We start from the raw sequence: 19,695 nt of genomic DNA on the forward strand, positions 1-19,695 counted from the left end.
AATTATATTTAAAATTATGAAGGGAATGGCAGGAATATTTTTAATACCTTGTATAACGCCTAAAACGAGGCTTTATATACGTGACTGATTGCCTTGGATTTCAGATAGACACCACCACACGAAAAAGTTGGAGCCGGTTGATACTTTTGGTAGTTACTATGTATAAACGTTTGTTAATCGTCATAAAAGCAATCCTTCTTTTTTTTAATAAAATGATTAATTGATGCAAAATAATTTTTAGTAATAATACAATAATTACATCATCTAAGTACAGTACTTATTACAAATAATATTTGGTTGCGCAATTTTGAGAAGAGCATGAATGCCCATCACCCAGGTGACTCATTACTTAAAACTCAGGAGAACTCGAAAAGCAAACATCATGGGATTCTCCTACATTATTGGGTTGGTTGGGGAACGAAGGTAATGAGGTGGATATGAAGAAATTGATGGTGAGGTTGAGAAGCAAAACGTTGACAAGTAGGCAAAGGTTCGAAAAAAGAGTGGGAAAGCACTGGGAACATGGCGGGTCCACCATGGTCAAGACATTGCAGGTTCACCACATTAGTCCTACCTTTTTTATTTGCCCCTCTTTTTAGATTTTCTTTTATAAACTAAGGGGTCCTGATTTTGATATATAACATAAATTTTCTAAGATGAATGAAAATCTTATATGATGTACACCTGAAAGTATATAACAAGAAATTGTGGTTTCCATAAAATGTATTATAGTTAGCAAAGCATTTTTGTGTTGTTGTGATGGAAAGGCAATCTATAAAACATCATCTTACATCCATCCTCCAAGGGAAAAAGTGAAACTAAAGAGAACATACATGGAGGACACTTGTGTTAAAAATCAGCACCGGTTCCAAATTCCTCATATACACTGGATGAAACAATTCTACAGGGACTTGGTGCTTGAAGTCCCAAACTGACTGGCACTCGGTCTCCTGTAGGAATGGCGTCTCAGCCAACTTCAAGACCATGTAAAACTTGGGAAAAATGTTCTTGTATGCCGGAGCCACCATTGGTACAACTAATGGCTGAAGGTGAGAAACGATGTCCATGTCAACAATCCCAGCTGTACATCAAATGGCAGACCCGATTCCAGGATTTTCGATTTTACATCAAAAATCCCGATGCACCATCTGAAGATAGGCAATGTTTCCAAATTTTAGTTATTCTCACTTGCATTCTGCAATTCTTTCATCAGTAAATTTTGGATTTTCACTCTCAAACCAGATGCTTCTTCAGGTTTGAACCACTGCTTTCCAAACTGAGAATTGAAATAGTATTAAACAAGGGAACATCATATTAGAATCAAATCATAAATGAAGATTAAAAAAAATAAATTTTCTTAAATAGAAAATATACCATTGCTAAATCCTTCTTTTTCAGCCTTTCAGGGGCCTCTTCAATGAACCGCTCCATGAAGAAAAGTACAAAGAGACCACAATCATAGTCATTCTTTTGTTGGGGAACCTGGTGGGAAATGTGAATCCAATACAAAAAAGAAGAGCTCAAACTTAAACCAGATAATCAATTAAATGAAATACCAATAAATGTGACAATTCATGCAACTTCATTTCTTTTTCTCTCTAGGATACTGCATTTACATAAACACAACAAGGCGATCTCAAACAACAGCACCCCACTAGGGTTGGCTAAGCAAAAATCAGATACTAACGATCTCAATAATTATGGATTCCCATATGAAAATGAAAAGGAGCATCATTTCCCATATATTTGTAATATAATGTACGGCTGACGATCCTCCAATTAAGCCTTCAGACACTACAAGTTTAGGTTTATTTCACCCCTTAAATTGTATCAAAACAATGTAAGTTTGAGGTATAGCAGGATTTTGAGAATCAGGGCCATTGCACATTTCAAGGCCCACATTCACTTCCCCACCAACCTAGTTTCTCATTGACATGAAGTTCCTTCAATAGTCAGATGAACTGATTTCTTAAACTCCATATAATTCAAGAAATTGAGGAATTTCAAAAGACTTGCTAATCAACAATTTTTTCCTTTTTTAAAAAATTATTATTATTTTAAGCAAGCCAAAAAGATATGTTAATAATGTCTATGAACAGGAGCATATGAGAGTACATGGGTAGTACACAAAGACATCAAAGGCAAGATCAAAACAAGAAAAGGAAATTCAAAAAAACAACAAACCCCACCCATGCGTAACACCACACAATCGATGAAGTCTACCATAGACATTATTGCTTCATTTAATCCCACCATAACCCACTCCAAAAATAAACACTAGGAAAAGAATTTTAGCACATGATCTGTTCGCTCTTTCCAAACAATCTGAAAAATGCATAAGGGGACAGCCCTTCACACTTTCTTCTTTTCCTCACACAAAGGATCCCTGCCAACCTAAGAGAGCCTCTTTAACTGAAGGTGGCATCACCAATTCTACCCTGAACAATGAGAAAACTAGCCGCCACAAGATACTTGTCTTGGTACAACAAAGCAAAAAGTGGTCTACTGATTTTTCCTCATTTTTACACAAGAAGCACATGTTCAACCCCCTCTTTTTCAACTGATCTATGGTAAGGATCTTGCCTAAGTTGCCTCCCACAAAAGAAATCCCACTTTTGTTCGTACCTAAGGGTTCCAAATAATATCTTTTAGAAACTCCTCAGCATCAAATAGAAGTATAGGGATTTTACTGAAAACATACCACTTTTGATTCTAACTAGATCACCCTATCCCCATCATTTTTACTAACCACTTTCATTTGCAATATTAAGAGGAATTCCTCTATTCTTTCGAGCTCCCAGTCATGTAACTTTTTAACAAAACAAGAGCTTCAACATCTCCCATACCCTTATAACTCCCACACATCCGCTACCCAAGAGTCCTTTGTAGTGGTGATCAAAAAAGAGATGGAAAGGGATCACTCAAAGATGACTCATCACACCACACATCCTATAACCCCTTTCCAAAGAGCTTCCCCTTCTATTGCAAACCTCCAATTCCATTTTCCGATCAGGTCCTTATCAAGCATAGCCAATCTCCTAATACCAAGACCTCCCCTTTTCATCTCCATGCAGATAATCAACCAATTAACAAGATGTAGCCTGACTTCTGATGATCCACCCCATAAGAAGTCTCTTTGAATCTCTCAAGCCATGAACTAACTTTTCTAGGAATGACAAAGAAATTTGGCAGGCTTGACAAAGTGCTTTTAGTCAGGGTCAATCTCCCTCCTTTAAAAAGATATTATCTTTTCCACCTCGCAAGTTTTTCTTGAGTCTATATTCCACCACATCCCACATTAAGGTTGATTTAAAAGAGGCACCTAGAGAAAGTCCTCAATATGTGGTGGGAAGCACCCCCACATCAGAGTCTAGCACCAAAACTAGCTCTTCCACATTTGATGCTCAAAATGGAATTAGCTCATTTTTTGCTAAATTAATTCTTTACATAAAAACTACCACAAACCTCATTAGAATCCAACTTAGGAATGTCAGTTCTTCTTAGCTAGCATCACAAAAGATGAAAGTATTATCCATAAACAAAAGATGTGATACCTCCTCCCTCTGCCTTCCCTTCCCACCTTAAAATTTAGTCCTCTATTGCTGTTGGAAAGTCAAATTGAAAATTTTAGTAACTTGTGTCCCTAAAATTGTTATGAACATCCAAACCATCCACAAGACTGCAGTTGAAGAGTTCACCAATACATCAATTCCAACTTGTCCTTGAGCACACTATTAAAGAAGGTAAGTGACCTAGAGACTATGTTTTCAACCCTGGAATATGCAAAAGACTTCTATGATGTTGAATAGTTATTTTAAATCCTCAAAAGTATATTTTGAAAAAAATAATAAAATAATAAAATAAAAAAGAAAAGGGAATAGGAAATGGATATTTGGTCTCTGAGTGATGTAAGGGGTAGTTCCATTGATCAAGAGTGTAATTACACATCACTTGATCATGGCACCTTCTAGATTGATCCATGTTGAAAAATGGAATTGATAGTCAAGTTTTCTCTCAGATCAGTTGAGAGTGCAACCCAGCCTCAAACAGGATTTTTTGCTAATCCAGTTTTAAATATCCCAACCCATCTAAAACACTTTCCTCTATTATGTAAACCCATAAGATTATTTTGAGAGATTGTTCTGCATTAAAAGTCAGAAAAACCTTCTGACATTTTTTTATACCAAAAATCATAATTCTTCTGAAAAGAGTTGTCATTATTTTTTGAAAGAGCCTCAAAAACCTTAGAATCATAAATCCTGTTACTAAAATTAAGTATGAAGCGTGAAGAGTTGTTGGATCCAGTGGACTTCCAGATTGTGATTAAATCTGCTAGAAGATGAATTAGGAGAGTTTGTGATATAACATAGATTTTGAGGCATGGAGTTGAACGATTTGAGAAGACTGGTTTCCACGGACTTGAATTGAGCATGGAAGATAACCTTATTCTTGTGCTCCTCTTATTTTCATGAATTGGCTTTGAACTACATATCCTATGCCTTGCCCCACTCCCCCTACCCAACAAAGAAAATCACACACTAGCACCAAAAATAACTTTCTGATTTGGGGCTTTCATGTTCACTATCTATTTTATGTTACTTGCAGAACTGGTCATGATTTTTGTACATTAGAAATCTTTTCATCAAATAAGGATTTGATTTGGAACTTGGACTAATAATAAATAAAGTCCTATAATTTAAAATATTCAACACCAAACAATCCCACCCCTAGGCCATCAATTGACATTCTAAATAGAACATGGGTTAGACTTGTCATGGTTTAAGCTCTTGTTGGATGGGAATTAAAAGGACAATAACAGTTTTAGCACCCTAGTTTAAAGTACGGATTAAATTTGTCACAGCTAGACAGTTTAGGGATAAAATTAGGGCTAATGAAGAGAAAGTTGTCTGTATGGTAACACACACAACACCACAAAGTAAAATCAAGAAAACAGAAAGAGAAGGGAAAGAAAATAGAGGCATTCAAGAAAAGAAAAAAAAAATTACCGCAATTACTTTCTCCTCAATCCTGCGAGGGAGATGTTTCCATATTCTGTCAGCAATAGGAAGATCAGCAGAATCTGCTTCTTGATTCAGATACTTCCATTCTTCTTTCAAGTAGCTACAAGGCAAATTTACATCATTTCTTATGTTTAAAGACAAGTTAAATGTTAAAAAGGGATCCAAATTAATAGTTGAATAAGACAATATGACTCTCAGCCAATATTCATTGATCAAGTTAGTTTCATTGATCAAATAATATAATGTGCACTAATAACACATGTGACTTTGAAAATGAATATTGAATATTAATGTGGAGATAAATTTTAAAAATTTATTTTATTGAGTTTCAATATTTGAAAACATATTGCATTTAATAATAAGATGATGAACCCTATGTGGTTGGGAGATACTTGATAACAATGGAATATCATCTTGATCTAAATAATATTGGTACCATGAAACTCTATAGATGCAAACAAATTTGAGAGAATGAATTAAAAAAAAAAAATTGAAGGAAGATGAGAGAGAGAAGACACATGAGAGAAAAATGAAAGATGGGAGTTAAATGAGAGAAACATGAGAGAGGAGGGCTTATTTATAGGAATTTAGAGGAAACTAGCTGTTGAAGGTCAAAAGTTACCTTTAGAAATAGAATGACGGAGACACCAACAATCATGTCAAATTTTCTGGAATATCACCAAAATATCAAGAAATATTGACATTTTGAGGATATTTCAATCATGCCGTGATATTTTGCAAACTTTATTTCACAGCTCTTTCTAATTGGTGCCCCAAATTACTGATATTTTGGCCAGAATATCAGCAATATTATCAATTTTTTCATCCATGCAAAATACTGCAAAAGTGATGAATTAAAAATATTATTTCCTAAAAAAAATATTGATAATTTAAGTTATCATTGGATCACATTCCAAACCACTAATGCACTCAAATTTAGGACAACCTGATCATCCTTATTTGCTTAGCAATTTCTCAGTCACATTTCAAAAGTTGCATATGCCTAATGATTTATGCTCATACACTTCATGATTAGTTAAATTTATGAATTGTAGTATTGTAGTTATTGATAGGATTAATCTCTAACCAAAACTAAGTGTACATGTAGGCCAACTCAAATGGATTGATATATCATTTTAGTGTTATTTATCCAGAAGACCTCGACAAAATATAGGATTCAGAAACATGAATCTGATGTGTAGGGTAAATAATTTTTGGACTATACATCAGGACCATAATTGTATTACACAGGAATTATTGGCCATCATGAGGATGTAGGCAGGTGGTGCAGGGATATTAGACAATTGCAGTAGAATGGTCCTGGATTATAGTTATTGTTGCATCAACATTCAAAAGAATTGATGTTATTCAACCTACCCTACCACAAAACTGATGAGCAAAATTTTTCAAACAAAATACATCTGTCTGGTGATTGAAAACTGCACAATGAACAAAGAAGCATTAATATACTAGTGCATGAAAACTAAAAACATTCCCTGTAGGAACATAATAGTCCCTTGCAGGTATAAAAATCAGTTGTTAATGCAAATATAAAGTTCCTACATGATTCTTCAAGTATGAAAGGGAATGGTGCCAGTCCAATTAATCTCATGTCAGAGCATTATTATCTTATCATCTAGTTACCAAGAGTGAACATATGAATTGTCAAAGTCCAAATCACTGTATACTTATACCATTGACTAAAAACTACTTAGTTTTAGAATTACCACAACATTTATTCAGTAAATCAAATAATATTTGTTAATTTTGACATGGGCCTCTTTTGTCTCACCTTTTAATATCATCAAAAATTGGTCTACTATAGTGCAAACCCAATGAATCCAAATGAAGTATGATCGGCCCTGCTTCATCTTCCTTGTCTGGGATACAAATGATCACCAAGCTCCAATGATGACTGAATACATCAACACCATAAAAACAATCAAGAAATGTGTAGTAATTTAAGCTTAATGAGAGAAAATATAACAGGAAACATGCTCCCTTTTATAGAAAAAGTCAGATAGCATAAAAAGGTGCCAAAGAGGCCACAAACCGAAGTATGCCCATCAAGTATACAGGGAATCATCTTTTTCTTTACTAGCCATAAGCTTTGGGCTTATGGCATAGACTATTCAGCCTTCTGGGAATAGATTGGATACCACCATGTTTGTTGGTGGCAATGACGACTATTTACTTCAAAGGCTTTGAAAATCATGCAAAAGGAAAGGTTCTATGGGGCATTGCAAGCCTTAGTATGATTTGGTCAATTTGGCAGGAAAGGAATGTGAGGATTTTTTTAAGATGCTAGGAGGACAATGGATGCAGTTAGAGACTTTTTATACTCTTCTTTTTTCTCTTCTTGCCTATACTAGTAGGGCCTTCGAAGGCACCCCTTTGAGCCTTATATTGTTAGATTGGTAGCTTGTATGCAAGTCAAGGAGGTTGGTCAGAAAGACCTCACAAGTATGGTTAGTGCCAACTGACAGAATCATTAAATTGAACTTTGATGGATGTGCTTTAGGCACCCCAAGGCAACTTGGAATTGGTGGTCTAATTAGAGATCATTGAAATTCAATAATCAGAGCATACTCTAAACTTGTAGGTGATGGTTTTGCTATTAAGGCCAAAGTTGTAGCTCTTTTGGAGGACCTTGTAGAAGCAAAAACTTTAGGCTTGTCCAATTTTGTGGTGCGGGGGGATTCTATTGTTGTTATCTCATGGGTGGCTAAAATGGAAAGAGGTTTATGGAGACTTGATGGGTGGTTGTGCCAAATATTTGATATCTTTACAAAGTTGGGATGGTCCATTCAATGGGTTCTTCACTCAGCTAATCAGGTGGTGGATGAGTTAGCTAAAAAAGGAGCAAAGCAATTAATATCTTTTGTTGGAGATTACTTGCCTCCTTGGGTCTATTTAATGTTTTTTTTGAATGTTGTTTCACTTTTTGTAATTTCCCTTGTTTGTTCAGTTATATGGATGTAAAGGCATCCATCCATTCCCTTGTTTTGATCTAAATTTGTACATTGTGAAAGGATGTCTCTTCCTTCTTGATATTTTTAATTAATAGAAATATCTATTAGGTTTTTAATTAAAAAAGAAAAGCCTCCTTCCTATCATTCAAGTATCTAGAGAACATCATAAAACATTTCCTTTCCCATCAGACAAGTAAGCACTAGCACCTATGCCCCTATACAAGTCATTAAAGTAAATAAATCTAGAAATCAGCACAACAAAGAATCCCCATTCTGATTTTGGCCCAGGTCCAAAAAGCAAAAATAAAAAACAAGACAAATGATTAATAAATAAATAAAATAAAATAAGTTCAAACCTTTCCTAATACCCATTTAGTGGCTACCTTTCAACTCAACACCCCACCCATTTTGAATTCTTCACATTTCATATCAAAACCTTTGTCCACACAAAAAACTGATAAGGGCTTACCAATTTCATGACATTGATAAATAGGTCTTAAGTGTCACTTTTGCCAGGAAATGGTGGTTCATCAAAGGCCATTATTCAGTAAAACTTTCAAGTGAAGATTACTCATTGCTTGGCTCAGTTCAGAAACCCCTTTTAAGGGTGCTTTAAAAGTTTGTTTTGCATGTTCATTTACATCGCCAGGTGCTTTAGCGGACTTTAAATGTGCTTTTAGGCTTTTTCCAGGATGAACGGTTGGGTCAAGTAGCCATGGTCTGATTAGCCACAAGTTCCATCTTTGGCAAGATTCTGCCAGTGACCTTGGGTCAACCGTCAAATCCCAGTTCCACAGCTCTATCTTAAATTTTTCATGTGACTGGTAGGATTTTAATCATCTGGCCCTGAATCAATTGACCAAAGTACCCTTTTCCAAAGCATTTAATGCTCTAACATTAAAATTGTTTTGAGTTTGGTTTAAAGGTCATTTAGTAATCTTTATAGTACATTCAATTTTTTTTTTATCAGAAACGAAGAAGAATATATTAATAGAAGAAAAGATACAGGAAAAAGAAAAGATACAAAAGAAAGAGAAGAAAGCCTTTATAGTACATTCAATTGATAGCTGAGTTTTGTTTGAAGAGCTATTGCTCCTCATCGCATTTAAGAAAGTCCTGGAATGAGATTGAGATTCGCTTAGGTTAACCTACTAGCATTCATTATGCATGTGGATTCATTTAGATCTTGCATTTAAGGGGGAGCCTTCAAGATTGAGGATCAAAAAAGCATCGAAGAAGGTTTTGACTACGTTGGTAGAACCTCTCTAACACCTAAGGGAGTGATTAACATTCTTCAACACCTTTTTTTTTATATAGGTATTATTTTTCATTTTTCCTTTTTGTCTCTATTGGGACTTGAACCTGGAACCTCCCATAAACCCGCCCCAACCCTTAACCACTTGAGCCAGGCCTCAAGGGCAACATTCTTCAACATCTTGTGTTGAAAATTATTTACTTATATGATCAGATGTATTGAGAATTACCTATTGTTGAAGTCATAATATCGAGATAGGGTAGTTAAACTCCAAGTCATTGTGATAAAGCTTCGAGCTCTTGTGTGTTGAGCTATTAGATAGCTCATAATGGTTTTGGACAATCAAAAGGAACTAATATTCTAAAGATAAATCGATGTTTTCATAATTGAACCAGTTATTGAATTGGGAAAGCTATCAATTCATGATTCACTAGTCGAGCTAGTGGTTGAATCATGGTCGAACTAGTGATGTCATAATTATATAATTTATATATTATATAAATTAAAAATATATAAAATTAAAAATTTTAATAATATTTTATTTTTATATTTGATATATTAAATTAAATTATAAAGATAAATATAAATATATTAATATTTTAAATTTTATTAAATAGAACATGTATAATATTTAAGTATAAAAAAATCATAATATTTAATTTTATCTCCATGTCTTTGTATTATATTATTTTAAAATTTTTATATTAATTATCTATATTATTTTCAAAATTATTATTATAAAAATAAAAAAGAATGTAAATATTTACATTTGTTCAAAGGTTTGTATGACAAAAATTTGAAAAAAAAAAACATTAATCTTACTAAATATTTAATTTTACAACATTATTATACAAAGTTAACGCATAGTTCAATGGGCTTGGTCTTGTTTTTAAAGCTGGAAGTCAATGGATCAAGTCCTCTAGCATGCAAAAATGAAGGTCGACACTAAACTTTGAACTCAACAATGAAGGCTGAAGAAAATTCCTTCTCGATTCCTAGATTTATGAGCCTAAGGCTCTGATACCATGTAGAATCTAAAGAATTGGAAGGTAAAGAATAAATTTCTTCCTTAATTTCAATATGTATCCACATATTTATACAAGTACTCCTAACACAAAAAATAGAAACTTTCCTAACCTAATCATATCAAATCCCCTTGATTACGAGATTGTCCTAATCCTCTCATTAATTACAAAAATGTACAGCTATAATCTTTCCTAATTAGATTCTTCCACAAAAGATAAACCTTAACAAAAGCATGTTGTCTGGTATCATGTCAATGATGATTAGATTTGGATCCTTAATTCTTTTCCAGATTGAAAAACCTGTCATAGAGCCCCTTCTTTAAAGAACATGGTGCTAAAGAGAATTTCTCATAGATTAGATGATTAAAAGAAAACTTAATTGTCCTCAGAAGGTAAAGTCACTCTAATTCAATCTTGTTTGGCCCTTATCCTCTCTTATTTTCCTATATATTAAATGGGTTTGTCCTTTGTCAAATTAGGAAAATCCTAGAGGTGCCTCTTTCAAGACCTAATGCTAGTGAGAATTTCCAGTTGATTAGAAGGTTGGAAGAAAACTTTCCCTTCCTTAGGAGGCAAAATCACTCAATTGACTTTGTTTAGCATTATACCCACCTATTTTCTCTCAGTGTTTAGTATTTTTGACAAATTTGCAGCTAGGGTGAGAAAGTTTCTTTGATCAGAAATAGATGAGTGAAGGAGAGATTACTTAGTTGGATGGACTGCATGTAGACTGAGGAGAGAAAGAAATCAAGGATTAAGGAATATTCATCCAAGGAATGGAGCTCCACTGATTAAGTGGTCATGGAATTTCCAAGGGGGAGTAACGTTTTTTTACATAGAATCATCAGAAGCACTTATGGTTCACAATCTAATTCTCACATCATACTTCGGTGGTGACACCAGTGTTCTTTAAGGTCTTATTGCCTAGCTTTTTCCAATTTCTCTTGTTAAAGTAATTATTTAATCAGTAATGTATCAAAATCCATTTCCGGGAGGATACATGGTATGGTGATCAATCAATTCATGCTCAATTCCCCAACCTTTAATTGACCTCAAGATCTAGAGATTTCCTATTTCCTCCATCCTTGAGCATTCCTCCTCCTTGATGTCTCCGAATTTCACTTTTCCATAGGACCTTGAATAATCAGGAAATTGATAAGCTCTCAGTCCTTGTGTCCTTACTTCCCATGTTTTTATCATTTTTTCTTGATGGGAGAGTATCTCCGACCTCCTCAGGTTTGTTCTCAATCCTTCCTTTTTATCAGGCACTTTCAACTTCACTTCATCCAATTACATTCTTAATTGTCAAGTTCATATGGTTAGCCAAACCCCCATCAGAAGTCATAGCATTTACTCAGTTTGTGGTAAAAAAGAATATTAATACCAATTACATGTTGCAGTAGCAAAAACATGGCAAGGCCTTCAACCTGGTAGGTGTATAATGTGCTTAAATGATAGTGAGTTAGTGTATCATCTATTTCTTTATTAGCCAGTACCATTAGGGCTTGGGCATAAGGTTTTTGGGCTAGTAGAGGTTGATTGGATTTAACCTAGGAGCATTATTGCAATGTTGATAATTTATGGGGTTTTGGTCAACATTTCAGGGGCAAAGTGCTATGAGTTGTTTGTCTCACTCAGGTGATATGGCCTGAGAGGCAGTGACGACTTTGGAAAATAGTTCATTTTCTTTCTTTGCTTTAAACTTCATTACAAATGCAGTTTTTGATAGGCTTTTGGACTTGATCATGTTAGATTGCAGCCTAGTTTGTTCTTCCAGGACTATGGTGCAGATGAAAGCTGTGGAGAATAATTAAGCTGCTACTTCAATAACATATGACAACTAAGGATTAGGAGAATAATTGGACATCATAATGATAGTATGTTGAGAGCTTTCTCAAAACCGACTGGGGTAGGTTCAGCAATTGAAACAAAGATACAGGCACTCTTGGAAGGCTTGTGTTTAATTGTTTGGGGCTATCCAACCTTTCAGTGGAGGGAAACTAATAGCTGAAGTGGGGGGCACCACCTTGATCTACAGTATTTTTTTTAGTTTCAATCAGCTTCTGGTGCTCTTACATACTTTCATTGTTTTTCATAGTTTAGTTTCTCTACTTTCTTGGTCAGCTTTTGTTGTATTTTGTGAAGGATAGCACATCCTCCTCTATGCATTCTTTTGTACAATTCAATGAAAAGAATTGATTATTTCCAATTTAGAAAATAAATTAATTGCCCAAAAAAAAATCCACAATCTGGTGGCACCTTGTCTCATCCAAGCACTTTTCAGAAACAAAAAGCCAACAGCTTGACAAAAGAAAAGAGAAAATGAGAGGAAAAAAAACACAAAATTCTCTTCCTTTTCCCTGTATAGTTTGTTCAAGAGGAGAGAAAAGTTCTTCAAACCCACCAAAATATCACCAAGGCTGAGGTGATTTGGAAAGACAAGTTGAAAGACAAGTTCAAGAAAACATATCATGCACAAAATGCAAGTGCTTTTAGAAGGGGACCATCATTTCTCTTCCCTTCTCTATCCAAATTTTTTCATAAACAAACTTAAGATCCCCAAGCTCCTGTTCTCTTGTTTTGTTTTTTGTCATCTCTACTCAAGTCGGTGAAAGACACTCAAAATGAAAATGCATTACCCATGCACAGAAAAGTCCACAAACTCTATCGCAAGCCAAAATCTTACCATTAAACACTTGCATGAAAGATGGGAGCAGTCTGCATGGGATATTATATTTTAAAACTCTTTTCAGTTAATAACAATCAGGACATTGGCAATACAGAGATAATTGTAAAAAGAATAAAAAATAAAATAAAAATCATTCATGTAATTATAACTCACCAGTGATGGAAGAGACGATGCCCAATAATGACAATATTTCTACTAAAAACTCAAAACCATGGTTGCTGATAAATTTTTGCAGCAACTCAAAATTGTAGCTCACGACAACAGTAAATGAATGAAGTAAATTTCATGGGAAAAATGTGGGAATAGGAATAGAAAAATACGATGGAAATGGACATAAATCACAATACCATGTGGAATAGAGAATCAAAATCTTGGTAAGGGTGAGTTTCAGTTTCATGAAAATGAATTTTTGATTCCTATTCTCATTTCTAAAAAGCAATCCAAACATAGTAATGAATGGAAAATGGAATGAATTTCCGATTCTCATTCTCTATTCCAACGTTCCAAACATGCCCCAAATGTGACTCTTAGCATAATATGGTATTTACTCATGCAGAACTGCTGAATCATTAGAAAGAACTTACTCTTGATGTATTGGAAGAAGAATATATGCCTTCTCAAATATATTTACACCCTTCCACCACCTTCTAAACTTAATAAAAGAAGTTTCCTTGTCACTCCCCTACAAATTATAATGGAAGATAATTTACTCAAGAGCACCCCTTGACATCAAAATGCATGACAGTGTAGTAGTAAGAACAACACAGATATTAACATATAAATCATGAACTTATTCAAGAATCATGCAGTTATTTTGCACAGAAACTATAAAATAAATAAATTTTTGATAGGTAAAAGTAGAGGATATTTTAAAAGCCCTAGGAAAGGGCGCAACAGCATACATATGTAGTATACAAAGAGCATCATGGCAGAAAAAACAAAGAGAACAACAAGGAAAACCATCCATACCCATCACCCAACACCCCAGAAAACAGTTTTACCCAGCCATCTCTCAAGCCCCCTGCTTACCACCCCAATTACTCACTCATCTTGAAATCCTCAGTGAACAATAGCTTGATCGCTGTTGCTCCTTCCCCTGCCCCTTGCTAACACGGGAGACCTATTGTAGCTAACTGAGCACTCCAACTTCCAGATCTACCTGTCGAAACAAGAAGACGAGTTTGGCTTCCTCTTCCCTCCGACAACTTGCCACCATGCCCTCTCCTTGCATCCATCTTCCTCAATAGGGAGATAATCTCATTTTCAAAACCACCACGGGCATCCCCACAAAGCTACTGAAACTGGTCAGCTTATTCAAGAGACCATCCAAAGGATGCATTTCCCTTGTGGAACAGCTGCCTGACTTCACCTTGGAAGGGTCTGACTCCCCAAATCTGACCACAACATCATTACAAAATGGGCCTTCCTCACTGATCTGTGGAAACTCCAGCAAGGAACCATCCATGAACAACATTTTAACCAAATGATTTCCTTCACCTAAAGCCCCACCAAGAAGCCCCTCTTTCGACCAAACATTCTTCTCCCAGCCATGACCTTCTACCAGAGCCCTACCTGCATCAACTAGCAACCCAATTGTTGAAACCTTGGAGGAAGAAAAAGGGGCCCTCTCCCCAGAACCCACTCACGTATAAGGGGATCTGCACAAACCTCCTCGTAGTTGCCTTTCTCTCTTCTGGGTTGAGAGTTTTGGAGACCTTTCTCAAGAATGCCCAAAAAGAGAGCCCTTGACCAATCCTTAGCTAGCCCACCGAAGTGCTTTTCAATTCTGGGCTTCAACTTAACAGATCTGGGTTGGCCTAACAAAAACCCTTGGGCACCCTTTAGAAGACTGGCCTGTCATGGACAGGCCTCCTTTGACTAGAAGAGCTTGGACTGTAGATGGACCATACTCTTTAGAACACGAGCCCCCCTCCTTATCTTCTGAATCTAAAAGGCTAAATGACCCAACAGCCTCATCAAGGCACTCTGGGAGCCCAGTTCCCACTGCAGCCTGGTCAATGTTGTTGCCGCTATGCCCAAAGAGCACAGTCACCACCATTGCGTGTGCAGGGAGACTCGACTCTTCAAGTAACACCTATGAAACCTCTTATACATGACTCTCTTCTTCCCTTCCCACTCTCCCACGGGCGCATGAAATACCCTCACCATCTTCCTGTTGGATTTCACAAGAATCCTAGCCCACTGCAGAGGCCACTTCTCCCTCACCTCCCCATCTACTGCTACAAAACCTCCACATGCATCACTGAGCCTCTTGAAGAACTCCTCTCCCCAAAAATGCAATGGAACCCCAAACACTCTCACCTAGACCTCATTGACACAATCCTCAACCTTGAAATAGCCTATATCAGGCCTCCACCAATCCAACTGCAAAGCTTCCCCCTCATACCAACTATTTCCCAAAAGCCAAACACTTTCTACTTCAACGTCATTATCAAACTTGAAAAAAAATAAGTGAGCCCCCCATCAAGGACAAATAAAAATTACCTTTCACCCTCCAAGAATGCCTAGCCCAAGCTTTCAAAGAACCCAAATCTTGTGCCTGGTCTCAAAATCACCCCATCTTCCCACCAAGCACTGATGGGGGAAAGCCTTTTAAAGTTTATTCAAGGAAGAAAGTGAAGACCTAAGTAAACTTTAAGTAGGATTAATATTAATTAGGATTGAATTGGGATTGGTATTTGTTAGAGTCTAATTAGGATTAGCTAGTTGAGTTATAATATAATTAGAATTTGAGTCATAATAGGTTATTAGAGTCCTAGTAGACTTTGGATTTCTTAGATAAGCCTATAAATAAGCTAATCAATGTAAATCAAATGAATGAATTTGATGAATAATATTATACTTTCTTTCATTGCAAGGTTGCAATCCTCAATGGTGAGACTCCATTGATTTTCTTCTAGGTGAGACTCCTAGAAGGTCTTAGTGAGACTCTAAGGTTTTCCATTTTTTCTTCATTGTTTCTTCTTTCTCTCTATTTCTTATCTTATAATTTTCTCTACCATAAAATTTATTCCTTGTTCCTCTCCTTACACCCTAAAAATAAAACCCTAGCCCACCTACCCTTTAGTGTAGGCAACCATCCTAGGGTTGTCCTACATCAAGCACTTTTTGAGAAACTCTAAATTTTTCAACACCTCCTCCAACACACCCTAAACCCAGACTACCTCACCTAACTCCTTTCCTCTATTCACCTCTTCTACATAGGACTCACCCTTTGGGGATGCTCCTCCTCCACTTTCCACCAAAAGACAGACAAACTCTTTGGGTGACTCCAAATGCCTATGCTCGACAACAAAACCAATGTCCCTCAGCTTTGAAGCAAGGGTCTTCCATGGCCCCCACCTCCTCATCATCCCTTCCTTCAGGAAAAACTAAGGAAAACCTTTCCTCCTCCAAAGACAACATGGAGCGCAAAAAGAATCTCCCTACCTTGTAGCTACGAAGGACCAGCTGTAGCCCCTTCCACCTTCATTCCACCCCATATTGAAAAACTTTCTAGACTTCCCTTCACCTCAAGCTTCTACCTTTCCAACAACTGAGCTAGCCCCCTCTCACCAAATCTAATCCAAGTGGAAAACCCCCGACTCCTCTCCACCAGCTTGCCAACCGTCTTCCCCCTGACTTACTCCATCAAAATATCAAAAGACTTCAATTCAACTCCAAACCAGCAACTTCCCCTTTGCAAAACCATCGCCTGAAGCTAGATCTCAAAGGATCTCACATTTTTATGGTTAGTGAAAGGATCTTTAGAAACTATAAAAAATGTCAATCATCACAAATGTCTTTTTCTACTATTGTTTCTGATGCAATGAGGAATTATGAAATTAAGAATCATAAACCAAACAGACTGAGTTGCCTCATTGATTTTTTTTATTTTTTTTTTATTTTTGATAAATAAGTTGCCTCATTGATTCACCACCAAGTCCCTTTCAAAATGCTCCAGGCATAGAATGGCTTTACCAGAAAAAATAAATAAAACACCAATGACCATTACTAATATATAATGCTACCCAGATCTACCAGTTTCTCTTTTTCTTGGTCTTTTTTTTGTTTTTGATGGATAACTGTTTTCCTCCATACTAGGCACTTGAGCTAGGTGTCAATAGCACCTAGATCTACTACTAATAGTTCACATATTCCAATAGATAAAGTTCACACGCTGTCACAGACTGGGACCAGAATTAATTCAAACACAAGTAGAAAAATGTACCTTGTATGATAAAGCCTCTTTAAGCTTCTTGTAGAAATATGTATTGAAAAAATGATAATTACACGGTGCCCTATCTGTTGGAGACACTGGCTGCTGCAGATACCTAACCAAATCAATCATCAGTCTATGAAGAGTGAGTCTAGTAACAAATCCACTGAGATAAAGTTGAAGAAAAAAATATCAACATGTTCAATTAGAATAAGATGACAAGAAACATATACACAACAAAGGCACTCATTATGAAAATTTAAACAACAAAGACGAGCACTATATTCTCTATTTTATCATAATGCAAGTGCACCCACATGGGCAGCCATATTTATATAGTGAAATGGATACCTTGACTTCAGTTTACCATGCCAATAGAAGTTCATTTAGCACAATTATCCAATTTGGGGCATTGACCAATAAAACTATGCCATATCAACAATTCCTATTTCTCTATGATACCCTACATAACTGAAACTAGAAGTTATAAAATCCAACAACATAGCACAATGCAGCATATAAAAATAGTTCAGTTAGAGCCGCGATGAGAGAGAGTGAGAGTGAGCACACGAGCGATGGTGATGAAGGTGAGAGCCGAGCGGAGAATCGTGGGAAAAGGAAGGGAAGTAGTTTTGTGGTGGAGTCGAAGGTATTCGAAGTAGGAGCCGAGGAGAGAAAAGGCAAGATCCAAGTTACCATCGTGGAAAGCAAGGGAGGGGTCTCGTCTTGGGTTCGTCTGGGGCCAACGAGCGTAAGGTTTTTTACAGAAGGTCTGATTCAGTGCATAAGGGATGGGAAAGAAGGAAGATGGGAAAGGGGATGGAAGGGAAAAGGGAGGAGTTACTCCCTGGTGAGAGAGGCCAACAGGGCAGGGTGTTTCCTTTGCTTAGGGGTAACCGATATGGAGAAGAGGAGATATAGCATCTGCATTCCGAAAGGTAGGGGGGAGAAGGGGGGATGGGCTTCCATGGTGGAGTCCTTACGAAATATGGGATTTTGGTTTGATAAGAAGGAGAATAAACAAGAAGAGAGGGCCACGGGCAGGTCGTATGTGGAAGTGGCAAAGGGACCGAGGAGCAGGGATAGTACAAGGGTCAGAGTGGAGGTAAAGGGAAAGGAAATAAGAAGAAATCTGAGTAGATTGGAACATTGCTTGGTAGGAAAATGGAACCCTAGTTCAGAACCAGAAGAGGATTTGGAGAGATTAGGTTGGTCAGTGGCAAGTGCGTGGAGGTTGAAAGGGAAATTAGGTTTGGCAAGACTGGGAAAGGGACGAGTTCTTCTGGAGTTTGAATTCGTGGAGAAAGCTAGAAATGTCCTCGCCTCTGGGAAAAGATCAGTGGGAGGGCTTCAGATGGGTTTGGAGTGATGGAGTCCGAAATCTGGGTGTTCAACAAAGGGAGAAGCTAGGAACGAAGCTTGGGTAAGGATTCTAGGTCTCCCAATTTCGTTGTGGGTTCCGACAATTTTGAGAAGAGTAGGGGCAGTGGGTTTTTAGGTATCGATTCTCAGACGAAAAGGATGGATGAGCTTGAGTGGGCTAGGATTTAAGTAAAAACGAGTGGCGAGGAACTATCAAGTTTGCTGGAGATCGGGGTTGAGGAGGAAAACTACGCCCTGTCCCTATGGTGGGAAATCTCGCCGTCATTGAGGAAGAAACCGAGGGACTATCGAGTCTGGCCTGGGCGACAGAATGGGGAGGTTAGGGATGATGGGGTCACACGCGCTGGGATGCGCGTGGGAGAACAGTCAAATGCTTGGCCCGAGGAGCAGCTTCGACCAGACGATGTGATTGGAGGGCAGGTAAAAGGGGCGGGCGGTGAAGAGTTTGAACAATGGGCCCATTTCGAGCCGGTGACCCGTCTCCCTTTTGGATCTTCGGGAGATGGGTTGTCTTCATCTGGCCCGGCTGAAGGTCTCGTGGGCTTGAAGTGGGTCGATGGGCCCCCGGTGCAAGGCCCTTTACTTTTAAAGGGGGCTGCGACCGTTGATGTTGGGCTAGCATTCAGGCCGTCTGAGGGGCGGGCCGCTGATGGGTTGAAGTTTTTGCCTTGTGGGCCTACAATCATGCTTCGGGGCAGTCCTGGGCCTTCTCAGGCCCAACTCCACAATAGAGGGCTCTCTTTGAAGTTTTGTGCCTCAGCCCGTCTGGCTTGCAACCTAGAGATGGAATTTATAAAGTGCCAAGAAAAGGATGAAAGGAGGAAGCAGCAGCCGGAATCCCAAAGTTCAATGGCAGATTGTGCATTAGTGGAAGAAGCTTCAAGGTATGGGTCTGATTCAAACTCGTGGGGTTTAAGGGTTTCGGGGTCTTCTCATTCTTCTCCTTTTTCTTTTGGTCGGACTCCGAAGGGGGAGTTTTACGACCATTCTGGGTGATAAGGGAGAACCTTCAGGAAGGAAACATGCTGAGCTTGGCAGTTGCAGGGGGTCCACAGTAAGTGGCAAGGATTGCTAGGATTTGGTTGAGGTTAATTGCGTCGCAATCGAGGTACAAAACCCGGAGTGGAATTC

The 19,695-nt window shown here is 37.5% G+C and overlaps 1 protein-coding gene across 4 annotated transcripts in view; it reads right to left on the reverse strand.

The window, feature by feature from the left end:
• Positions 1-693: 693 nt before the first annotated feature.
• LOC117911205 (ubiquitin-like-specific protease 1D) overlaps positions 694-19,695 on the reverse strand; it is a 48,080-nt gene continuing 29,078 nt past the window's right edge. Inside the window, exons 9-14 of one of the 4 annotated variants that reach the window (XM_034825462.1) lie at positions 17,194-17,317; positions 13,547-13,644; positions 6,814-6,936; positions 5,007-5,121; positions 1,375-1,482; positions 694-1,276 (exon numbers count right to left, since the gene is read on the reverse strand). In XM_034825462.1, coding sequence (XP_034681353.1) covers positions 1,175-1,276; positions 1,375-1,482; positions 5,007-5,121; positions 6,814-6,936; positions 13,547-13,644; positions 17,194-17,317 — 670 coding nt within the window. In that variant the 3' untranslated portion in view covers positions 694-1,174. Of the gene's footprint in view, positions 1,277-1,374; positions 1,483-5,006; positions 5,122-5,295; positions 5,860-5,890; positions 6,461-6,813; positions 6,937-13,546; positions 13,645-17,193; positions 17,318-19,695 lie in introns of those variants that run through there. The other 3 variants (XM_034825472.1, XM_034825489.1, XM_034825480.1) reach the window with 3 other exon arrangements.

Source organism: Vitis riparia, chromosome 1 (genome assembly GCF_004353265.1).
Source record: "Vitis riparia cultivar Riparia Gloire de Montpellier isolate 1030 chromosome 1, EGFV_Vit.rip_1.0, whole genome shotgun sequence".
Classification (NCBI taxonomy): domain Eukaryota; kingdom Viridiplantae; phylum Streptophyta; class Magnoliopsida; order Vitales; family Vitaceae; genus Vitis; species Vitis riparia.